The 24,018-nt window shown below is 41.7% G+C and overlaps 1 protein-coding gene across 5 annotated transcripts in view; it reads left to right on the top strand.

The window, feature by feature from the left end:
• Positions 1–24,018, top strand: part of VPS13B (vacuolar protein sorting 13 homolog B) — a 1,020,896-nt gene that overhangs the window by 468,387 nt on the left and 528,491 nt on the right. For all 5 annotated transcript variants that reach the window (XM_040432419.1, XM_040432415.1, XM_040432418.1 and 2 more), the window contains exon 23: positions 14,103–14,337. In XM_040432419.1, the coding sequence (XP_040288353.1) occupies positions 14,103–14,337 (235 nt within the window). The remainder of the gene's footprint in view (positions 1–14,102; positions 14,338–24,018) is intronic.

The raw sequence follows: 24,018 nt of genomic DNA, 5'->3' as shown, positions 1-24,018 counted from the left end.
CAAAATTCCACTATTTTCCTGCAATGAATTCTTGTCAGGTTCTCTAAGCGAGAGGCCACAGAATTGTTTAATTGTGGATGCATATTTAGGTTGTGTGCGCCAGGTTTTCACTTTATTTAAAATGAGGAATACCGTGCAGACAGGAAGATTGCTCTCGCTATACTGTTCCTGTTCTGAAAGAGCCGGATTATTTTCTGTAGTTACTTGTGATATAAATACCTATGTACATGGGATTTATGGAGGAAAGTTCATCTCGTATTCAAACGACATTCATTGCCTATTTATGAGCAGTGTTTATAGAGTGATAATTGGCTTTTAATTAAGGCAATGGCTTTATTGTCGGAGGGAGGCTATCCTGCTGAAAGAAGTCACTGCCGTTATGAAATACTGTTGGTACTTGGTCAGCCAGCACTCAAGGTTTCCCAGTAGACCATTACCGGGGCATCACACGGCTTAATTTATTACCATAATGTATCTTGACGCCATCTTTTTTACTAATGTCCTATGGTCCAATTCTACTACTTTCATGAAAATTGTAGGCACTTTCAGCAGTGGACAGGCACTGTGACAGGTCTGACTATGCAGCCACTCTGTAGCAAGCCATGATGCACTGTGTGTTCTCACACCTTTCCATCATAGCCAACATCCACTTTTTCACAGATAATTTGTGCTATGATAGTTCTTCCATGGGATCAGATCAGACAGGCTAGCCTTCACTCCTTACTTTCATCAATACACTATGGGCACCCATAACCCTATCTCCAGTTTTTTGGTTGTTCTTATAAGCACTGCATACTGGGAACACACCACAAGACGTAATGTTTGAAGATGCTCATCTATAGATCATCTATCCAAAGTAGTTTGGTTCTTGTCAAGGTCAGTCAGATCCTTACAGTTGCCCATTTTCCTTCTTCCAACATCATCTTCAAGAACTGACCATTCACTTGCTGGCTAATATATTGTATCCCACCCCTCAACAGGCGCTATTCTAACAAGATAATCAATGTCATTTACTTGGTTTTATTGTTACAGCTGAACAGTTTATACAGTTACTGTACATGAAATCAGTATGTATATTTTGAATAGGGGCTCATGTTATGGTTAAAGTGGTTGTCTCATCTCACGGTTACGTAGGCGAAATGAGACTAAACCCTGACCACCAGCTGGCCGGGAAACAGTGCAGCCTTAGTAATAGCGGAATGAGATAGCCCCCTTAATTCAAGCAGTATTTTGGTTAATTTAGGTTAGATTTATCACACCATGGTAGCTTGCCTGTGTTCAACCAAAATGTACTTTGTGTTGTTAGTGCTAGATCTGAACTGTGACGCGTGCACCTCTCACACAATTTTTCTGAACTGTGCATAGGATCATTCATTAGTTGTGTTACTGCTTTGTGCTAATTTATGGGAAGCACCTTTTGATTTTATTACAGCCTTTATTATCAGTCTTTTTGGGTATGAGTCTATCAGCATGGCACATTTTGACTTGGCAAGATTTGCCCACTCTTCTTTGCAAAAACACTCCAAATCTGTCAGATTGCGAGGGCATCTCCTGTGCACAGCCCTCTTCAGATCACCCCACAAATTTTTAATCGGATTCAGGTCTGGGCTCTGGCTGGGCCATTCCAAAACTTTAATTTTCTTTTGGTGAAGCCATTCCTTTGTTGATTTGGATGTACAGTCAGGTCCATAAATATTGGACATTGACCCAATTCTAACATACACTCACCTAAAGAATTATTAAGAACACCTGTTCTATTTCTCATTAATGCGATTATCTAGTCAACCAATCACATGGCAGTTGCTTCAATGCATGTAGGGTTGTGGTCCTGGTCAAGACAATCTCCTGAACTCCAAACTGAATGTCAGAATGGGAAAAAAAGGTGATTTAAGCAATTTTGAGCGTGGCATGGTTGTTGGTGCCAGACGGGCTGGTCTGAGTATTTCATAATCTGCACAGTGACTGGGATTTAAATGCACAACCATTTCTAGGGTTTACAAAGAATGGTGTGAAAAGGGAAAAACATCCAGTATGCGGCAGTCCTGTGGGCGAAAATGGCTTGTTAATGCTAGAGGTCAGAGGATAATGGGCCGACTGATTCAAGCTGATAGAAGAGCAACGTTGACTGAAATAACCACTCGTTACAACCGAGGTATGCAGCAAAGCATTTGTGAAGCCACAACACGCACAACCTTGAGGCGGATGGGCTACAACAGCAGAAGACCCCACCGGGTACCACTCATCTCCACTACAAATGGGAAAAAGAGGCTACAATTTGCACAAGCTCACCAAAATTGGACTGTTGAAGACTGGAAAAATGGTTTCTTGAACATGACAATGAGTTCACTGTACTAAAATGGCCCCCACAGTCACCAGATCTCAACCCAATAGAGCATCTTTGGGATGTGGTGGAACGGGAGCTTCGTGCCCTGGATGTGCATCCCTCAAATCTCCATCAACTGCAAGATGCTATCCTATCAATATGGGTCAACATTTCTAAAGAATGCTATCAGCACCTTGTTGAATCAATGCCACGTAGAATTAAGGCAGTTCTGAAGGCAAAAGGGGTCCAACACCGTATTAGTATGGTGTTCCTAATAATTCTTTAGGTGAGTGTATATACACCACCACAATGGACTTGAAATGAAATGAACAAGATATGCTTTAACTGCAGACTGTCAGCTTTAATTTGAGGGTATTTACATCCAAATCAGGTGAACAGTGTAGGAATTACAACAGTTTGCATATGTGCCTCATACTTGTTATGGGACCAAAAGTAGTGGGACAGAATAATAATCATAAATCAAACTTTTAATTTTGAATACTTGGTTGCAAATCCTTTGCAGTCAATTACAGCCTGAAGTCTGGAACGCATAGACATCACCAGACGCTGGGTTTCATCCCTGGTGATGCTCTGCCAGTCCTCGACTGCAACGGTCTTTAGTTCCTGCTTGTTCTTGGGGCATTTTCCCTTCAGTTTTGTCTTCAGCAAGTGAAATGCATGCTCAATCAGATTCAGGTCAGTTGATTGACTTGGCCATTGCATAACATTCCACTTCTTACCCTTAAAAAACTCTTTGGTTGCTCTTGCAGTATGCTTTGGGTCATTGTCCATCTGCACTTTGAAGCGCCGTCCAATGAGTTCTGAAGCTTTTGGCTGAATATGAGCAGATATTATTGCATGAAACACTTCAGAATTCATCCTGCTGCTTTTGTCAGCAGTCACATAATCAATAAAAACAAGAGAACCAGTTCCATTGGCAGCCATACATGCCCACACCATGACACTACCACCACCATGCTTCACTGATAAGGTGGTATGCTTAGGATCATGAGCAGTTCCTTTCCTTCTCCATACTCTTCTCTTCCCATCACTCTGGTACAAGTTGATCTTGGTCTCATCTGTCCATAGGATGTTGTTCCAGAACTGTGAAGGCTTTTTTAGATGTCGTTTGGCAAACTCTAATCTGGCCTTCCTGTTTTTGAGGCTCACCAATGGTTTACATGTTGTGGTGAACCCTCAGTATTCACTCTGGTGAAGTCTTCTCTTGATTGTTGACTTTGACACACATACACCTACCTCCTGGAGAGTGTTCTTGATCTGGCCAACTGTTGTGAAGGATGTTTTCTTCACCAGGGACAGAATTCTTCGGTCAACCACCACAGTAGTTTTCCGTGGTCTTCCGGGTCTTTTGGTGTTGCTGAGCTCACCGGTGCGTTCCTTCTTTTTAAGAATGTTCCAAACAGCTGTTTTGGCCACGCCTAATGTTTTTGCTATCTCTCTGATGGGTTTGTTTTGTTTTTTCAGCCTAATGATGGCTTGCTTCACTGATGGTGACAGCTCTTTGGGTCTCATCTTGAGAGTTGACAGCAACAGATTCCAAATGCAAATAGCACACTTAAAATGAACTCTGGACCTTTTTTCTGCTCATTGTAATTTAGATAATGAGGGAATAACACACACCTGGCCATAAAAAAAGCTGAGAAGCCAATTGTCCCATTATTTTTGGCCCCTTAACAAGTGGGAGGCACATATGCAAACTGTTGTAATTCCTACACCGTTCATCTGATTTTGATGTAAATACCCTCAAATTAAAGCTGACAGTCTGCAGTTAAAGCACGTCTAGTTAGTTTCATTTCAAATCTATTGTGGTGTGCTGTATAGAGCCAAAAATCTCAGAATTGTGTTGATGTCCCAATATTTATGGACCTGACTGTATGCTTTGGGTCTTTGTCATGCTGAAAGATGAAGTTCCTCTTCATGTTCAGCTTTCTAGCAGAAGCCTGAAGGTTTTGTGCCAATATTGACTGCTATTTGAAACTGTTCATAATTCCCTCTAGCTTAACTAAGGCCCCAGTTCCAGCTGAAGAAAAACAGCCCCTTGGCATGATGCTGCCACTACCATGCTTCACTGTGGGTATGGTGTTACATAGAAACATAGAATGTGTCGGCAGATAAGAACCATTTGGCCCATCTAGTCTGCCCAATATACTGAATACTATGGATAGCCCCTGGCCCTATCTTATATGAAGGATGGCCTTATGCCTATCCCATGCATGCTTAAACTCCTTCTTTGTATATGCAGCTACCACTTCTGCAGGAAGGCTATTCCATGCATCCACTACTCTCTCAGTAAAGTAATACTTCCTGATATTACTTTTAAACCTTTGCCCCTCTAATTTAGTACTATGTCCTCTTGTAGCAGTTTTTCTTCTTTTAAATATTCTCTCCTCTTTTACCTTGTTGATTCCCTTTATGTATTTAAAAGTTTCTATCATATACCCTCTGTCTCGTCTTTCTTCCAAGCTATACATGTTAAGGTCCTTTAATCTTTCCTGGTAAGTTTTATCCTGCAATCCATGTACTAGTTTAGTAGCTCTTCTCTGAACTCTCTCCAAAGTATCGATATCCTCCTGGAGATATGGTCTCCAGTACTGCACACAATACTCCAAATGAGGTCTCACTAGTGCTCTGTAGAGCAGCATGAGCACCTCCCTCTTTCTACTGGTAATTCCTCTCCCTATACACCCAAGCATTCTGCTAGCATTTTGTGCTGCTCTATGACATTGTCTGCCTACCTTTAAGTCTTCTGAAATAATGATCCCTAAAATGGGGTCACTTTTTTGGAGTTTCTACTCTAGGGGAGCATCAGGGTGGCTTCAAATGAGACATGGTGTCAAAAAAAACATTCCAGCAAAACCTGCCTTCCAAAAACCGTATGGCATTCCTTTCCTTCTGCGCCCTGCCGTGTGCCCGTACAGCGGTTTACGACCACATATGGGGTGTTTTTGTAAACTACAGAATCAGGGCCATAAATATTGAGTTTGGTTTGGCTGTTAACCCTTGCTTTAAAACTGGAAAAAAATTATTAAAATGGAAAATCTGCCAAAAAAGTGAAATTTTATCTCTATTTTCCATTAATTCTTGTGGAACACCTAAAGGGTTAACAAAGTTTATAAAATCAGTTTTGAATACCTTGAGGGGTGTAGTTTATAGAATGGGGTCATTTTTAGGTGGTTTCTATTATGTAAGCCTCGCAAAGTGACTTTAGACCTAAACTGGTCCCTAAAAATTGGGTTTTGAACATTTCTGAAAAATTTCAAGATTTGCTTCTAAACTTCTAAGCCTTGTAACATTCCCAAAATGATCCAAACATGAAGTAGACATATGGGGAATGTAAAGTAATAGCTATTTTTGGAGGTATTACTGTGTATTATAGAAGTAGAGAAATTGAAACAAATTTTTACAAATTTTTGGTAAATTTGGTATTTTTTTTATAAATAAAAATATTTTTTTTTTACTTCATTTTACCAGTGTCATGAAGTACAATATGTGACGAAAAAAGTCAAAGCGCTTTAAAATTATCAGCACTTAAAGTGACACTGGTCAGATTTGCAAGAAATGGCCAAGTCCTTAAGGTGAAATAGGGCTGAGTCCTTAAGGGGTTAAAGGTGGAAAAAGTTCTGAAATTATTTATCTTTTTCTCATTTTGTTTACAGCACAGAAACCTGACATTTTAACAGGGGTGTGTAGACTTTTTATATTCACTGTGTATATATATATATATATATATATATATATATATATACACACTGCTCAAAAAAAATAAAGGGAACACAAAAATAACACATCCTAGATCTGAATTAATTAAATATTCTTCTGAAATACTTTGTTCTTTACATAGTTGAATGTGCTGACAACAAAATCACACAAAAATAAAAAAATGGAAATCAAATTTTATAACCCATGGAGGTCTGGATTTGGAGTCACACTCAAAATTAAAGTGGAAAAACACACTACAGGCTGATCCAACTTTGATGTAATGTCCTTAAAACAAGTCAAAATGAGGCTCAGTAGTGTGTGTGGCCTCCACGTGCCTGTATGACCTCCCTACAACACCTGTGCATGCTCCTGACAAGGTGGCGGACGGTCTCCTGAAGGATCTCCTCCCAGACCTGGACTAAAGCATCTGCCAACTCCTGGACAGTCTGTGGTGCAACGTGACGTTGGTGGATAGAGCGAGACATGATGTCCCAGATGTGCTCAATTGGATTCAGGTCTGGGGAACGGGCGGGCCAGTCCATAGCATCAATGCCTTCGTCTTGCAGGAACTGCTGACACACTCCAGCCACATGAGGTCTAGCATTGTCTTGCATTAGGAGGAACCCAGGGCCAACCGCACCAGCATATGGTCTCACAAGGGGTCTGAGGATCTCATCTCGGTACCTAATAGCAGTCAGGCTACCTTTGGCGAGCACATGGAGGGCTGTGCGGCCCTCCAAAGAAATGCCACCCCACACCATTACTGACCCAATGCCAAACCGGTCATGCTGGAGGATGTTGCAGGCAGCAGAACGTTCTCCACGGCGTCTCCAGACTCTGTCACGTCTGTCACATGTGCTCAGTGTGAACCTGCTTTCATCTGTGAAGAGCACAGGGCGCCAGTGGCGAACTTGCCAATCTTTGTGTTCTCTGGCAAAATCCAAACGTCCTGCACGGTGTTGGGCTGTAAGCACAACCCTCACCTGTGGACGTCGGGCCCTCATATCACCCTCATGGAGTCTGTTTCTGACCGTTTGAGCAGACACATGCACATTTGTGGCCTGCTGGAGGTCATTTTGCAGGGCTCTGGCAGTGCTCCTCCTGTTCCTCCTTGCACAAAGGCGGGGGTAGCGGTCCTGCTGCTGTGTTATTGCCCTCCTACGGCCTCTTCCACGTCTCCTGATGTACTGGCCTGTCTCCTGGTAGCACCTCCATGCTCTGGACACTACGCTCACAGACACAGCAACCCTTCTTGTCACAGCTCGCATTGATGTGCCATCCTGGATAAGCTGCACTACCTGAGCCACTTGTGTGGGTTGTAGACTCCGTCTCATGCTACCACTAGAGTGAAAGCACCGCCAGCATTCAAAAGTGACCAAAACATCAACCAGGAAGCATAGGAACTGAGAAGTGGTCTGTGGTCACCACCTGCAGAACCACTCCTTTATTGGGGGTGTCTTGTTAATTGCCTATAATTTCCACCTGTTGTCTATCCCATTTGCACAACAACATGTGAAATTGATTGTCACTCAGTGTTGCTTCCTAAGTGGACAGTTTGATTTCACAGAAGTGTGATTGACTTGGAGTTACATTGTGTTGTTTAAGTGTTCCCTTTATTTTTTTGAGCAGTGTATATATATATATCATAATATATATGTAGCAGTGTTTTAGAATCTGGTAATTCTTCCAAATACTGAACATCTTAACAAACCAGTTTTCTAGCTTAGCTCTGAATCTCATGTTGTGGAAGGAAGTGTAAGCCACAATCTTATAGGGGATCTCAACCACAATTAGAGGCCAAGAAACAGAGTTTCAATTTTGTAACCTCAAAAACATCTTGAAACCAGTGATGGGATGCATTAGTGCAGATTTTGGTGTTTTGCAAAACCATTTTGGTGTCAGAGTTCTGATTGAAGGTAATGGTAAGAATTCTTGCTTTTTTTCCCCTTTGTTTGTAGACAGAGTCTTGTGATTCACTTATCTCTATAGCCCTATGCTTAAAGAGAACTTGTCAGCACTCCTATTTAGTATACAGTATATATTTAGCCTATTTTAGTGTATACTTGTAGTGTATACTGGACGATCAGTCCCCATTGACTTACATTGTGTGTCAGGATTGATCCGTTTTGCTCAGTTTCATCAGAGCACACTAAAATGCTGCAAGCAGCGGAGTGGAGACTGAACTGATGCATTCTGATCGGATCCTTTTCCATTCAGAATACATTAAGGGCAAAACTGATCATTTTTGGACTGCTTGTGAGAGCCCTGAACGGATCTCATAAACGGAAAGCCAAAAACGCCAGTGTGAAAGTAGCCTTATATGTATATAGTTATGGGTTCTGGTTGGGTCACAGCTTGCAGCCTTAAAGGGGTTCTGCACTTTCATTTAACTGATGATCTTTCCTCTGGATAGATCATCCGCTTCTGATCGGCGGGGGTCCGACACCCGGGACCCCCGCCGATCAGCTGTTTGAGAAGGCAGCGGGGCTCCAGCAGCGCTGCTGCCTTCTCGCTGTTTACCGCCGGCCCACTGACGTCACGACTAGTATCAACTAGCGTGGGCGGGGCTAAGCACTGCGGTAAACAGTGAGAAGGCCGCGGCGCTGCTGGAGCGCCGCTGCCTTCTCAAACAGCTGATCAGCGGGGGTCCCGGGTGTCGGACCCCCGCCGATCAGAAGCTGATGATCTGTCCAGAGGATAGATCATCAGTTAAATGAAAGTGCAGAACCCCTTTAATGCTTTTTTCTAAAATTTTAACGCTCCTAGACTTTAACGCTCCTAGACTTTTATGAATAGGTTGACAACTTGGTATTACCGATTGGAAGTTTGTCCCTAGACTCTCACACTGTCCAACTAGTGCTCACAATGATGGATTGTGTAGGAACACTCCCCTTCAACAAGGTGAATATTAACACCTAGTTATAAATTTATTCATACATTTCCAGAAGGAATAAGAGAAGGCACAATAAGGGAAGGTGCTGTTAGTCAAAAATAGAGCTCTGGAGTTATTTCATGGGTAATGCAAGCATTTACTAAAGTAGTTGTTGACAGGTCCTCTTTAAAGGGGTTGTCCGGGTTCAGAACTGAACCCGGACATACCTCCATTTTCACCCTGGCAGCCCCCCTGACTTGAGCATCGGAGCAGTTCATGCTCCGATGCTCTCCTTTGCCTTGCACTAAATCGCGCAGGGCAAAGGCATTTTTTGGAGAGACGGTGACGTACCGGGGCTCTCCATTTGGCTGCCAGGAAGCCCGGTGACGTCACTGGCACTGATGGGCGGGATTTAGCGCTGCCCTAGCCAGTAAAACGGCTAGGGAAGTGCTAAAGCCCGCCCATCAGAACCGGTAACGTCACTGAACACACTGCCGGGCAGAAGTGTGTTATGATAAACAAAAGAGCCCATGCCCTGCGTGATGCTAGCCTCAGGGGGCTGCCTGGGTGAAAATAAGGGTATGTCCGGGTTCAGCTCTGAACCCTGACAACCCCTTTAAGGGGCTTGAAAACCCACTTTTGTCCACTGATGACCTTACAGATCAACTTTCGCCAGTCTCTTCTTGATGAAGACCTATATATGGGTGGATTATCTTTTAGACTACCTTTTAAATGGTGGACCACGGGACCCTGGATTTCAATTTGAATGTTTCTGTTAAGATTCAGCTTTGTCCAAGGCATCGCACTCTGCCAACCAGAATCCTACTCCATACTGACAAGGGGCAAGCAACCCTAAACAGCTGTCTTTGGATGGATTTATGACTTGGCTATTTTCCCTTGTCATGTCTCAAGGATTGTCAAAAAGTCAAACATTGACTCATATGGAGCTCCATCCACTAGTGATGTGGTCCTTTTTCCCTTGGAGAGACCTCTTTGCATAATATCTTCCCATGGAGCATTGCCCGGTCTCCATACACCGCTGGCGAGCCGGTACCTCCCCTAAACTGTGTCCAAGGCATCTCTCTCCAGCCTCAATCCTACTCCATAGTGATGAGTGTCATGCACCTCGAATTAGCTGTCTTCACATGGATATATGGCTTAGCTAATTTCCCATGTCATGTACCAACGCTTGTTAAAAAAGTCAAACATTGACTTATACGAGCCACTTCCAATAGGTGGCGCTAGCGAGATGGTTCTCTTTCTCAGGGAATTATCTCTTTGCTTCATTTTTTCCCATGGAACATTTCCTTTAAATAGTGTAGACAGCACGGCGTGAGAGAAGTAAATGTGAACGTTTTTTACGCTCAGTTCGTCCATGTGTGAACCAGTATACATCCGGGAAGGTTGCCCATGTTAACCCATGTTACTCTTTAGGCAACGCATGATTTTATGCATTTTATGTGGTTTGCATCATTCTTCCAGGCTCATAGACTTACAGTCTGAGGACATGAGCAGCAGGTGCAGCGTACGGTAAGGTGTAGATTGCAGTAGCCGGGATCAGCCTGATCTACAGCTAATGAACTGCAAACAAAAGAGGATTTTGTCACCTGATGTGCCAAAGCACTCCGAAGAGCAGTCATATTTTCTTGGCCGAACGTGTGGAAAGGTAGATAGATTTTTCATTACGCGCATATGGCTGTTACTTCTGGATCTGGTTTACAGAGCAGACATGTCCGACTGTTCATGGTTAGGAACATGAAAAAAAAACCCATATTAAAACATCTTTTTTATATGCAGCATTTGAGTTGATTCCAATGATCTGTTTTTTTTGTGAAACTAGGAAATAGTAATATTTTTCTTTATTCACTGGCTTTACTCCCTCCGATCCTTTGTTCTTTATACAACACATTATTTTAAGTTTTTTTTATGTGTTGTCTTTTTGCTATTTGAGCAGATAGTGTTGATCACACACTATGCTCTTTTCCTGACTTTTGTCTGCTTGGTAAAAGTATTCACAAGAGTTGGCCTATGTATGGAGTCCATTTGTTCTTTACACATAAAAAGTATGTCGAAGTATACGTCTTAAAGTGGTTGTGTCACGAAACATATTTGACATTTTTCAAAGTAGCATCTGAGTCGGGAGCGGATTGGCTATAGATCTTACAGGGAAATTTCCCGGTGGGTCGGTGCACAGGGGGCCGCCTGGGTCCTCCTCTCGGTCGCCCAGTGGAAGTTTTTGGGGATGTATTATGTGCTGCTGGCAGTATTTTGTAATGGGATGTGGTATTTGGCTCTGTTGGGGTGGTATAATGTGCCACAATATGGTATTGCTGGCTCTGCCTTCTGTCAATTTGGACCCAACTACAAAACGGGGCCAATTTTCGTACTTTTTTCAGGGCCACATTAAGTTCCCAGTCCGCCCCTGATCTGAATACTGCATGCAGTGTCAAAGTGGCCCACCAGAGAACCAAAGGATCCTCCAGTGAGCCTAGCCTCTGATACAATAGTGGGTGCCAAAAGTCCAGGAGAAGAAAACTATTTGAAGCTGCCATTGGAACCAATCATTTGCCATTAGGGTCTATTTATTTGAATCAAAACCTGTTAGACTTTATTGATGATGTAGGGGTTGGGCCCCAAGAATAATTTCCTCTGGTGGTCCTAAGGAACCCCAGTTCAACAATTATTGCATGTAATTAAACATTTTGAATAGCCAGTGAGCCATTCAATAAACTGTATCTGTATAGCGCCACCTGCTGTTTGTTCTTTCCCTTATTTTTTTGTCCGTCTCACTGAACTCTTTGAAAGTGCTCAGTTGTAATCTTCAACTGCCACCAGCTATATGTTCTGCTAGAAGCTGTGGCAGTTACAGGGAGAAAGCAGCAGCAGAAAGGACACGCCCCCTGAGCTGCTAGGCTAAAGATAATTTAGCAGAGTAAGTAAAGCAGTGAATGGGGAGATCTCTGGATCCATGTGAGGTACAGGGCTGGTTCTAGCTTTGTTAGAAAGAGATTGTCATGTACTATATGTTGTCTGATTTTTACATCAATCATGGCCTAACCCCTTTAAAGCCTTTAGAGCTGTGTTGGCCAGATGGATGCCCAAAAATTGTCCCTTTTTTTTTTGGTAACTTTTTTTCAACCTTGTCGAACAGCTTATTCATTGCATGTCAATTGAGATATGTTACTAAACAATGCCAGGCCTAGAAAGGTGGAGCGCTGTTTGCGGCAGACCAGAATGTTGTGGATGTTAGTAGTGGCAAAGCGCAGGAAAACATTTCTTTTAAATGCAAGCACTCCATAAAACTGGCATAATTGGATTTGGGAATGTGGCCAGTGTTTATAGCAAGGACGGAAAAATTTCCTCCCAAGGAATACAGTTTTTTTTACATACAATGGTCATCCTAAGGGCTCATTTAGGCGACGGTATGAATGAGTCCGCACATGTCATGCAATTTTTCCGGAAAGGGTGCGTACCCTTTCATTTCAAGGGGGCTGCAAAAGATGCGGACAGCACACAGTGTGCTGTCTGCATCCGTAGTTTTGTTCTGCGGCCCCGCAAAAAAGATATGGCTTGTCCTATTCTTCTCCATAATCGCAAACAAAAATAGTCCATATTATGCAGATCTGCAATTTGCGTACCGCAAGATACTAAGGCCGTTTGGTTGAGCCCTCAGTCATTGTCATTGTGGCACTCTTTAAGTATAGCACCCCCCCCTTTCCTTTTCGACAGGTTTGTCAGATAATCTAATGTGTGGAGAGATAACCTGAATGTCCCTTGACATCTTACATCAGCGTAAATGGAGAATTTGACATTGTTTTATTTCTGCATGGCTAATCCTTTGTCCCCTGGGTAGATAACTTGCTCCCAGAGGTATCTGACAGCAGATCATCTCCCTCCCCTGACCTCCCCATTCACATGTACCTTTGGCCGAGTATGCATGTCATTTCAGTAGCGAGGGGTGGTAAGCCGCGGTTTATCTCTATTAAGAACAAAAAGTTAGCGCATGTTGAAATTCAACATGTGACCTTTCTTTGCCCCCACATCTGTTTTCGGGCTTGAGTCTGGAACCCGCTTAAACATTAGATGGTCGGCCAGTCCCACCGAAATGATCAGGCTCCACGGACATAATTCAATGTTTACTGTATGTAGCCCCTTCAATATGCGTGTGTATAGGGGGAGACAGCTGGCTATTGATAATGTGATGAACTAGAAGACTGTGGGATAATGCTGGAATTAATAAATGTTGGATCAGAGTGAAATAACTACTCACGTAAACTGAGGCTGCATTAACAAAAATTATATACAAATTTTAAATTTTTAGTTTCTCTAATTGCCAGGACACTTGAGACTAAAGGGGCTGCAGTGCTGGTTTGTACTGCTAAGATAGCATTAGGTATAGCACCTTTGTGCAGCATTGAGCCCAATTTCCATCTAGATTTAGATCTGTATCATCAAAGAGGCTCTCAGCTAATCATGATCCCTACTTGTTAGACAGCCTCTTTCTAACATACCTACAACCAGCCCTGTACCTCACATGGATCCCTAGATATCCCCATTAATTGTCCCAATTCCTCTGCTCGATTTATTCCAAGCTAGCAACTCAGGAGGTGTGCACTTTCTCAGGGGGCAACTGCCGTTGGAGACAGTTGAAGGTTGGAACTGAGCACACGCGTCCATCTCAGTGAGCAGGACGGAGAAATTAGAAAAATAGCAAACAGCAGGTGGCGCTATCCAGATACATTTCTATGAAAGTAGCTATCCCACCTTTTTACTAATTTATTACCAATTTTAATGACATGCAATTACAGAAGTTTTTGGAGCCAGGTGCTGGTTTGAAAAATATTGAAAAAAATAATATTTTTCATGGGACAACGCCTTTAAGCTGATCACGGAATATGTGGCCGACACTGACCGCGTTTCCAGGGCAGATCATGGTCGTGTGCATGAGTCCTAATCCAAAACAGGATCTTTAGAGAGATATGCTCTTTTTCGCTGCTCTCCTCTATGACCAAGATATGAAGATAAAAAAATAATGGCTCCCATTTAGTAACTGTGTATATGACAATAGGTCTTTTTATTTTTTTTATTTTTTACAGGACAAGCCCTTTAATTTATCTGGAAAAAATGAAATAAAAATCATCTTCCTTTGGTTCTAAAAATGTCATCTTTGTTTTATTGTTTACTTAGGTGGAGATCCAGGCGTGCTGTGTTTTTTTCCCAAATGACAGTCTGCCGTCTCCAAGCACCATTGTGTCAAACGACATCCCGGGGACGGTGAGAAGTTGGTACCATGGTCAGTCTTCCATGCCGGGAACTCTCGTCATCTGCTTGCCCCATATTAAAATAATGAGCACCGGCCATAAGCATATCGAACCCATTCAAGAGATTCCCTTTGTTGTGCCAAGACCTATAGTGGAAGAAGGTAACGCTGATTTCATTTCCTACTTTTACAGTCACTATCTATATTATCTGTATTTACTGATCTCATAAACCTCTAAGGGCTCATGTACACGACTGTATTTATTTTGCGGTCTGCAAAAACAATCGGGTGACGTCCGTGGGCCGATCTATTGTAAAGTCTCATTCACACGTCAGTGTTTCCACCGACAGCACACGTCCCCATTCATTTTGATGTGTTCATTCAGACATCAATGTTTTAGCACGGATCCATGCTGTATTTTGTCCGTGTTCACTGATCCATCATGCCCATTATAGACTATGGATCCGTGCGGTATTTTCTCCGTCCTTAAATGGCAAAAAGACTGAACTGAAGACATCCTGATACATTCTGAACAGATTGCTCTCCATTCAGAATGCATTAGGATAAACCTGATCAGTTCTTTTTCGGTATTGAGCCCCTAGGACGGAACTCAATGCCGGAAAATAATAACGCTAGTGTGAAAGTACCCTTATTATCCTAGTCTCAATTGATTTTCCTAAAGAATAATAGAAGCGTAGAGAAGTGCGAGTTCTTTGTCTCTTATTATGTAATGTACATCGTGAAATATTATTGCATGGCAGGTGTTACACGTTTTCTGGACTGAATCCCGTTCTTTGCAGCGTTACATCTTGAGCATACAATAACTTGTTTCCATCCCGAGCTCTGTCTACTATTACAGGGCTGGAAGAGGCTGATGTATAACAGCATGGCACCTCCACCCACTGTAACTGGATGGTTTCCATGGGAAAGATGAGCGCTTCCAATGCTTCAGTGTTACAGACTCATTGCATTGTATATACATCTTTTTGTTCATTACCTGCCTTATCTGTGGCCTTTCGGGACACGGCCTAATTTTATTTATTTTTTGTTTTCCCTTCCCTGCTTTCTAAAGTATTTTTAATGGCACTGTTTATTTTACCAAAACTTGTATTGGAAAATGGGAAAAAATGGCAGTTTAGCCAAGGTTTTTCTGCGTTTTGTTTTTGCAACATTTTCTGTGAGCTAAAAATGACATGACAACCTAATTCTGGGGTTTAGTACAATTACAGAAATAAAGTTATATGGCAGTATATATATACTTTTTAGTTTGTTTTCCTACTTTAAAAAAATTAAAACATTTGAAAAAATTTCTTTGCATCCTTGTTTTCTGACAGCCAGAACTCTTTTATATTTTTGTCTACAGAGCTGTATGAGGGTTTGTTAGTTTTTTTGCATTTTTCTTCAGGGCCAACTGTCATTTACTTTTTTTGGGTTACATATGTATGACTTTTTGATCACTTTTATTCACTTTTTGGGAGGATAAGGTGATCCAAAAATTGCAATTATGTGGATTTTTACTTTTTTTTTCCCGTTACGGCGTTCACTGTGCCGGAAAAATATTAATAAATAAAATAATAGTTCAGGCATTTTGGGATGCAGTGATAACCATAATTTTTTTAATTGTTTATTTGTTTCTACGTAAACTAGGTAAAAAGAAGGTAATTAGAATTTTTATATTTAAACTTTTTTCACACATTAAGTAACCCCTAGGGGACTTGAACATACAATCGTTCGATCAATTCTCCTATTTTTTACCATGCATGGTTTACCATTGCAGTCATTGGGAGATTCTCTTATGTACCTATAGCTCCACAGAAACTTCACTGTGGTAAGCCTTGTAGCCTTTAGCATACTTGAGGCAACCAAACAGCTTCCTCTATCTTGGTGTGGGGAAGTCACCCTAGCCCTGGGAACACAAAACTTCTAGTAAAGCTGCCTCAGATGCCATCATTGACAGTGGCATCTGAGGAGTTAATTGACTGGGAGCAGCATCATCGCCAAAAACTTAAACTTTTCCAAAACTTAAATATTGATGATCTGTCCTTAGGATAGGTCATTGATGTCAGATTGGCATGGGTTCAACTCTGAGCTCCCCCACTGATCAGTTGTTTGCAGATTTCCAAACACAGCTTCCTGAATAACTGAATGTCTAATTATTGCAGCTCAGTCCCATTCGTGTAAATGAGAGAGCTGGAGAAACCAAGCACTACCGCTGCACAGTTTGGGGAACCGTGGCTCCTGCAGTGGAAGACGTACCGTTCTGTTACTGTTGACCTATCCAAAAAGTATAGGTCAGCAATATGGCAGTCCCAGAAAACCCCCTTTAACGGCAACAAAAGTAGCCGTCCCTGCCACCCACTATATACTGCTTCACTTACACTCTTCCATTCAATGATCTGCTCATATTTCTTCTGCTAGAGACTACAGTACATTAAGGGTTATGCTACACGGCAACTTTTTTTGTAATAATAGTCACCGGTGTCACAATGCAACATGCTGAGACGTGAGAGTCGCAAATAAAAAATTACTTGGATGGATTTTTTGGAACTGTCGTGTTGCAGCATGTCGCATTGCAACACCATTGCCTATCATTACAAAAAACGTGGCGCGACAAATGTCGCTGTGTAGCCGAACCCTACTGTAAGTGGGATCAAGCAAGATTAATTTTTTGAACCTGGTATTTGCACCTTTTATTAGACCTGTAGGCCTCCTGCACACGACCGTATCCATTTATGTGGTCTGCAAAACTTAGCGGATACCGGCCAAAAGCCTCCCGGCATTTTTCTTTTTCTTGCTCCTTCACAAAGGTCTTATCCTTGTCCTAAAAACCGACAAGAATAAGACATGTTCTATCTTTTTTTGCCGGGCCGTGGAACAGACTTAGGACTTTTGCAGCCCAATTCAGATGAACGGGTCTGGATCTGATCCGCAAGAAACGTGGATCGGATGTGGACCAAAACTACCGCCATATACTTGAGCCCTTAGGTATATCATGCATTACAGTCTATATAGGATATGCCTGCCCTAAACACAAATGTAGTGCAGCGGCTATCATTGCATGACTGCAAGCAGAGATCTTAAAAACTGTAAGGTAACGGATATTTGTTGTATAATGAAAATTCAGTTATACAGTTTCCGAAACACTTTCTGTAGCTTTACCCTTTAGAATAAGAAGCTAATTTGTACACTGTATCACAGCTGAAATCTTATATGTAATATTCTTATTTCATGGTAGGAGAAAGGTAGTTTTGTGATGCAAAATGTCTCTGTGCTGCCTGCACCGTTTATCCTTTTCTGAATGAAACTGCAGTTCAGGGCATTGAGAAATGTTCTCGAGCGTTCGTTCAGCTCCCAGGCAGTTTTTAAAGAAGTGAGTCTGTTCCCCAGCGGAGATTGCCATCTACCATTTCCACCTCTTCATGTTTCCTACATTGTATAATATAGTGAACCCGAGACGATGATAGACAGCAGATAAGCATCACCATCTGACCTATTGCCCCTCACTTGCCGCTTAAAGCTCCCACCATATCCGACCTGTGGCCTTGTGTTTTCAACAAGTTTGGAATGGAATTTGTTAAAACGTAAGTGAATGTGATAGCTTCACACGGAGGACAGGCCTTGACTTCTGGCAGGTTAGTGGCATTACGGTGTTAGCGTCGCCTCTCCTCATCATGTCACTTTACATGTCGGCGTGCTGGAGGTTACTCTAGAATTATCCTGGCTCTTCAAATGGGGTGAAACTACAACTCCCAGCGAGCCCTTAAACCTGCATTAGTTTCTCCACAGGTAAAGGGGGTTGTCTTACAAAAAGTTTTCTACAGTTCTCAAACCAACCTGCTATACAGGACTCCTCTGCAGAACGGGAACGGGACGGATCGGTTTTGCAGCCCATAGATTTCTATTATGACGGAATGAATAACGGAACGCCTCTAAAGGCATTCCGTCATAGAATTGCGTTATGGTCCGTGGTAATGGAATCCGTAACGCAATTTTGCTTTTACCACCAAACGAAGCGTGGACGAATATATGAAATTCGCTCATCTCTAATGATATCTTTAGCTACATACCCATGCTGATTATTAAACAGTTTGTAGAAGTGGCTTCTTTCATTTTACATTATGGAACTAACATTAGCAAATCACTGAAAACAGAATGAAATGTATGCAGGAAAAGATCCTAATTACTGATAGTAGGGCAGGTTACAATACCAGCAGAATGCACACTGGGGGGTGGGGGTCGCTCCTAAATAAGACTTCACACTGTTACCTGGCTAGCAGCCTATGGGTCACATCCATACTTAGATCAGGCATCAAAGTAAACCACACAGCTCACCTATATGGGGGGTGTATGAGTGGATGTCCTACAGTGTTTTACACCTGGATGACCTGCCTCTTATAACATTGGGGCTTGACTGTATCCTGCTGGAAACTGGTGATTTAAAGGGGTTGTGTCACTTTAGCCATTTATCATGTAGACAAAATTAATACAAGGCACTTACTAATGTATTGTTATTTTCCATATTGCCTCCTTTGCTGGCTGGATTCATTTTTCCATCACATTCTACACTGCTCATATCCACAGTTACGACCAGCAGTGGTGGTCGAGCTTGCACATTATAGGAAAAAGTGCCGGCCTATTTGGTAGCTGGGCCTGTGGGAGAGCACACAGGCTGGTGCTTTTTCCTACAGTGTTCAAGCACGGCCACCGCTGATGGATTACAGGGTGGTCGTAACCATGGAAACCAGCAGTGTGTAACATAGTTTATAAGGCTGAAAAAAGACATCTGTCCATCCAGTTCAGCCTGTTATCCTGCAATAATGTGATGGAAAAATGAATCCAGGAAGCAATATGGATAATTACAATACATTAGCAAGTGCCTTGTATTATCTTCCTCTACATGATAAATGTTGTTTGCTGTAACCTTCCCTTGTAACAGCGCGGGTCAGTGTATCAGTGGTGCTATATGTTCTGAATGAACATTAAGACGTTGATTATGCAGTTGAATTCCAACTATGTTGCATAACTTTTTACATGGTCAAAAACACTCGGCTGAGTCAATTAGTTTTTTTGATCATCTATACATTTTATTATTTTTTCGCTAATTAAAACAGCAATTATCTAAATATAGAAATTTACATTCCAGATTGGATCAACTGGTGTCATTATAGTCAATTTTCTTCCTAAGGTATCATTTGGAACCTGGCAGACACTTTCTGGAGTTATGTAGCAAATGATTGCATCAGACACATTTTTTCAATATTTCGGTTACTCCTACCAGTTCAGGCATAGAAAGCTATATCCTTCTCATGTAGTAAGCATTTTTAGGCTAACTCTACTAACCAAGTCTAGTGAATATGGATCATGTGGGCTTTATTCACCAACGTGAAGAACAGGATACGCAAAGTCTTCATTATAGCTTGGACTCAGAAAAAACAGGTCCCCCTCACTTTCCTTGCATTAAATATCAAAAAGGCTTTCAATTGTCAGTCCTGGAACTATTTGTTCAAGGTTATTTAGAAATTTGGATTCCAGGGCCCCTTTCTGGAGGCATTATGAACTTTTTACTCTTAACCCTCTGCCTTTTTAAAATTGCCCTCTTCTTCATTTCCTATCTCGATAGGTAGAGGTACCAGGCAGGCCTGCCCTCTCTCACCACCGCTATTTGCTTTAGCTCTGGAACCTTCCCTAATTTAATTAAACACAGTTGAAACATCTCTTGTGTAACAATTGGCTTCCAAGAATATAAGGTAAATCTATTTGCAGACAACTTACTGCTGACCGTACCTAAACCTTTGACCTCCCTAACTAATCTTTGCAGTGTGTTTTAGTAAAATAAAGAGCCCTTGCCCTGCGCGATCCTGCGCAGGGCAAGGGATAGCATCGGAGCATGAACTGCTCCGATGCTCAAGTCAGGGGGGGCTGCCTGGGTGAAATTATGGGTATGTCCAGGTTCAGCTCTGGACCCGGACAACCCCTTTAAGGTAATAGAGCTGAACTTTGGTTTCAATACACGTCTCGCAGTCAACTTATTTCTTTCGCATATGGGTTCCTTGTGGAGAAATGCCCTGGGGGACCCACTGGCTGGATTGAAAAAGAAGTTGGAAGTAGATGTGGACCCATTGACCTCTACCCAGTGGCAATCTATACTGGAGAATACTCCCACTCTGTCTCTTAGTGCGGCACAACCCGATCACAGGTATTCTTTCTGCATAACTCCCCAACTGTTGTATAAGATGGGAGTTAGATCCGTTGCCCAGTGCCCTTGGTGTACAGAACCTGTACAGACCTTTATCATATGGTATGGTCATGTGGGGGACTAAGTATACCATGGACTTCAGTGTTTGATCTTCTAGATAAACTACATATTATTGTAATTTCCAGAACTCCCTTGGTTGGACTTTTAGGTTATGTTGAGGACCTGAAAGTTACCGAGGATCAAAAGCTGGCAATCGCTAAAATTCTGGTGAATGTCACCATGTCTGAAAGCACAAAAGCAAAAACAAACACAATGTAAGAGCACTCTGCAGACACAAATAACAAATTATATACAATAGTGCCATACTCACTATAGAACATATACTAGTGCTAACGCTATGCTCATTATATAAATGTAAGATTCTTGGCAGGTTCCACATGCATGCTGAGCCCACACTGTATTAAACCTCTTTTGGTGCCACAATGGCCTCCATTAAATTCGGGGAATGCAGGTTCCACATGCATGCTGAGCCCACTCTGTATTTTATCTCTCCTGGTGCCAAATGGCCTCCAATGAATACAGGGAGAGACGGCTTCAGCGTTATACTTGCACTAATTAAAATCAGCCTGTGGAACAGACAGGTTAGTTAGGAGTGCACGACCAATTGAGACAGCCACATCTCCAATGCAGACTGCAAAGAAAAAAAGGGGGGTTATTGAGCACAAATCAATGCGTCGGTGCATGTAGCCATGGCTTTAGGCACAAAAGCAAAATCAAACACAATGTAACAAATGTATTTGGCAAGAATCTAACATTTATATAATAAGCATAGCACTAGAACTAGTATATTTTCTATCGTGAGTATGCCACTATTGTATATATTTTGTTATTTGTGTTGGCAGAGTGCTGTTGCATTGTGTTTGTTTTTGAATTTTTACTGTTCTGAAGCACAGACCCATACCAACAGAATTTAAGTCTAGATTACTCCTCACATTCTATTCCATCCAGATGTGTAGAGTGGTTCATTTCAAGTTTTCTCTACAATCTAGGGATTCTCCCCTTTTTTTAATCCATCGTTCCCTCCGGTTATGGTGGTTTCAGTTTTCTCCTGGTGAACCTTAAAACCACATGACATGATTTCCTTACAGAGTTACGTTCTAAATACGCCCTCACACCAAAGGGTTCAGACTCGCACAGATAATTTCCTATTGGTGATCTAATATCTAAATCGGTTTCTTTGGTCTCTTATACCCCATTTGAGAAATTCCTTTTATATTCCCTTGGAAGGGTGGACCTATTAATACTGCTATATGTAGGTGACACTGGTGGAGACATCTCTCAAAGTTCTACATAGACCCTATTTGGTACCGGAGCATCTCCACTGTATTTACCCTTGAGTCTCGCAGCTTTGTTTTAAAGGCTGTAATGAAGTTGAATCTATGTACCACATCTGGTGGGCATGACTCACTGTGGGCACTTTTTGGACATCCATCTGTTCTATCATCTCCGATGTTTTGGTGCCTCATTTCTTAAAATACCTTTGGTTGTTTTTTAGGGGACAGAGCCCTTGGCATGAACTTTGCCCCATTTAAACTAGTGGGTTAATGGTGAACTCCAAACTTTTTAATACCCAAAGTTAAACACTGACTTGATAAAATTACAGTTTTTGAGAAGATTGAGGCGATTCAGGGTGATGTAGTTGATCATTATCTAAGGGTGTGGCGTCCTCCCATTCTGCACATTTAAATCACTATATTGCTCTTTAAGGACCCAGTGGGTTCTCCTCCCTTTAGATAGTCTTGCCCTGCCCAGATTTACTCATGTTTTCTGCTCACTAGTTGTTTTATTTAGCTGTTTTGATGTATTCATGTTTTCTTTTCTTTACTCTTTGCCTTACTTAGACTGTTACTCATCGATCTCTTCGTGCTTGCGGCTAATTCCCATTCACAATTTAGCATAATGTTGGATTGATTTTCTCCAATAAAAAAAAATCGTTAAAAGTAAAATGCATACAGCATAGTACAGTCGTGGCCAAAAGTTTTGAGAATTACATAAATATTGGAAATCAGTTCTGTGTCATGCCAACAGTAAAGCATCCTGAGACCATTCATGTGTGGGGTTGCTTCTCATCCAAGGGAGTGGGCTCACTCACAATTTTGCCCAAAAACACAGCCATGAATAAAGAATGGTACCAAAACACCCTCCAACAGCAACTTCTTCCAACAATCCAACAACAGTTTGGTGAAGAACAATGCATTTTCCAGCATGATGCAGCACCGTGCCATAAGGCAAAAGTGATAACTAAGTGGCTCGGGGCCCAAACGTTGACATTTTGGGTCCATGGCCTGGAAACTCCCCAGATCTTAATCCCATTGAGAACTTGTGGTCAATCCTCAAGAGGCGGGTGGACAAACAAAAACCCACTAATTCTGACAAACTCCAAGAAGTGATTATGAAAGAATGGGTTGCTATCAGTCAGGAATTGGCCCAGAAGTTGATTGAGAGCATGCCCAGTCGAATTGCAGAGGTCCTGAAAAAGAAGGGCCAACACTGCAAATACTGACTCTTTGCATAAGGGTCCATTCACACGTCCGTTTTTTCTTTCCTGATCTGTTCCGTTTTTTGCGGAACAGATCTGGACCAGATCTGGACCCATTCATTTTCAATGGGTCCTGGAAAAAAGCGGACAGCACAATGTGTGCTGTCCGTTTCCGTTGTTCCGTTCCGCATGTCCGTTTAAATATAAAACATGTCCTATTCTTTTCCGCAAAATTCGGATCCTGGTACAATACAAAGTAAGTGGATCCGCAAAAAACGGAAGACATTCGGATGTCATTACGTATGTCATCCGTTTTATGCGGATTCCGTTCCTGGAAATTACATTTTAATTATTTTTTATTTATTTATTTTTTCAAAGAAATCCAAACAACTTTATTTGCTTATTGAAATTTATACATGTTTCCGTTTTTTTGCGGATCCACAAAAAACGGATGACATACGGAAATATTTTCAGGAACAACGGATCCGCAAAAAACGGACCGAAAATCGGGATATAGAAAAATACTGACGTGTGAATGTAGCCTAAATGGAATGTAATTGTCAATAAAAGACTTTGAAACGTATGAAGTGCGTGTAATTATATTTCACTACATCACAGAAACAACTGAAACAAAGATCTAAAAGCAGTTTAGCAGCAAACTTTGTGAAAACTAATATTTGTGTCATTCTCAAAACTTTTGGCCACGACTGTATATGCACTTTACATTATCCTCTTTTATTGAAAAAAATTGTCAAATATGCTTTTAAATACAATTAAAGGAATATTCTCATTCTGCTCATATATTTAGGCCTTAAATGCCTGCAATATGTGAGTTCCATTTCTAGTACTTAAGACACCCCTTTTAGCAATTCAAAGAGGACTCTTTCCCCTTTAACCCCTTAGTGACCAAACCTGTTTGGGCCTTTATGACCAAGCGTTTTTTTCTTCCTTTTTTTATGGTCTCGTTCCAAGAGCTATAACTTTTGTATTTTTTCATCTATATAGCTTTATGAGGGCTTGTTTTTTACGGGACAAGTTGTAGTTTTTAATGGCGCCATTTTGGGGTACACATAACTTTCTGATTAACTTTTATTGACTCTTTCTGGGA

The sequence above is a fragment of the Bufo bufo genome, chromosome 5 (assembly GCF_905171765.1).
Source record: "Bufo bufo chromosome 5, aBufBuf1.1, whole genome shotgun sequence".
Lineage (NCBI taxonomy): Eukaryota > Metazoa > Chordata > Amphibia > Anura > Bufonidae > Bufo > Bufo bufo.
This window is presented reverse-complemented; position numbering and strand designations above follow the sequence as displayed.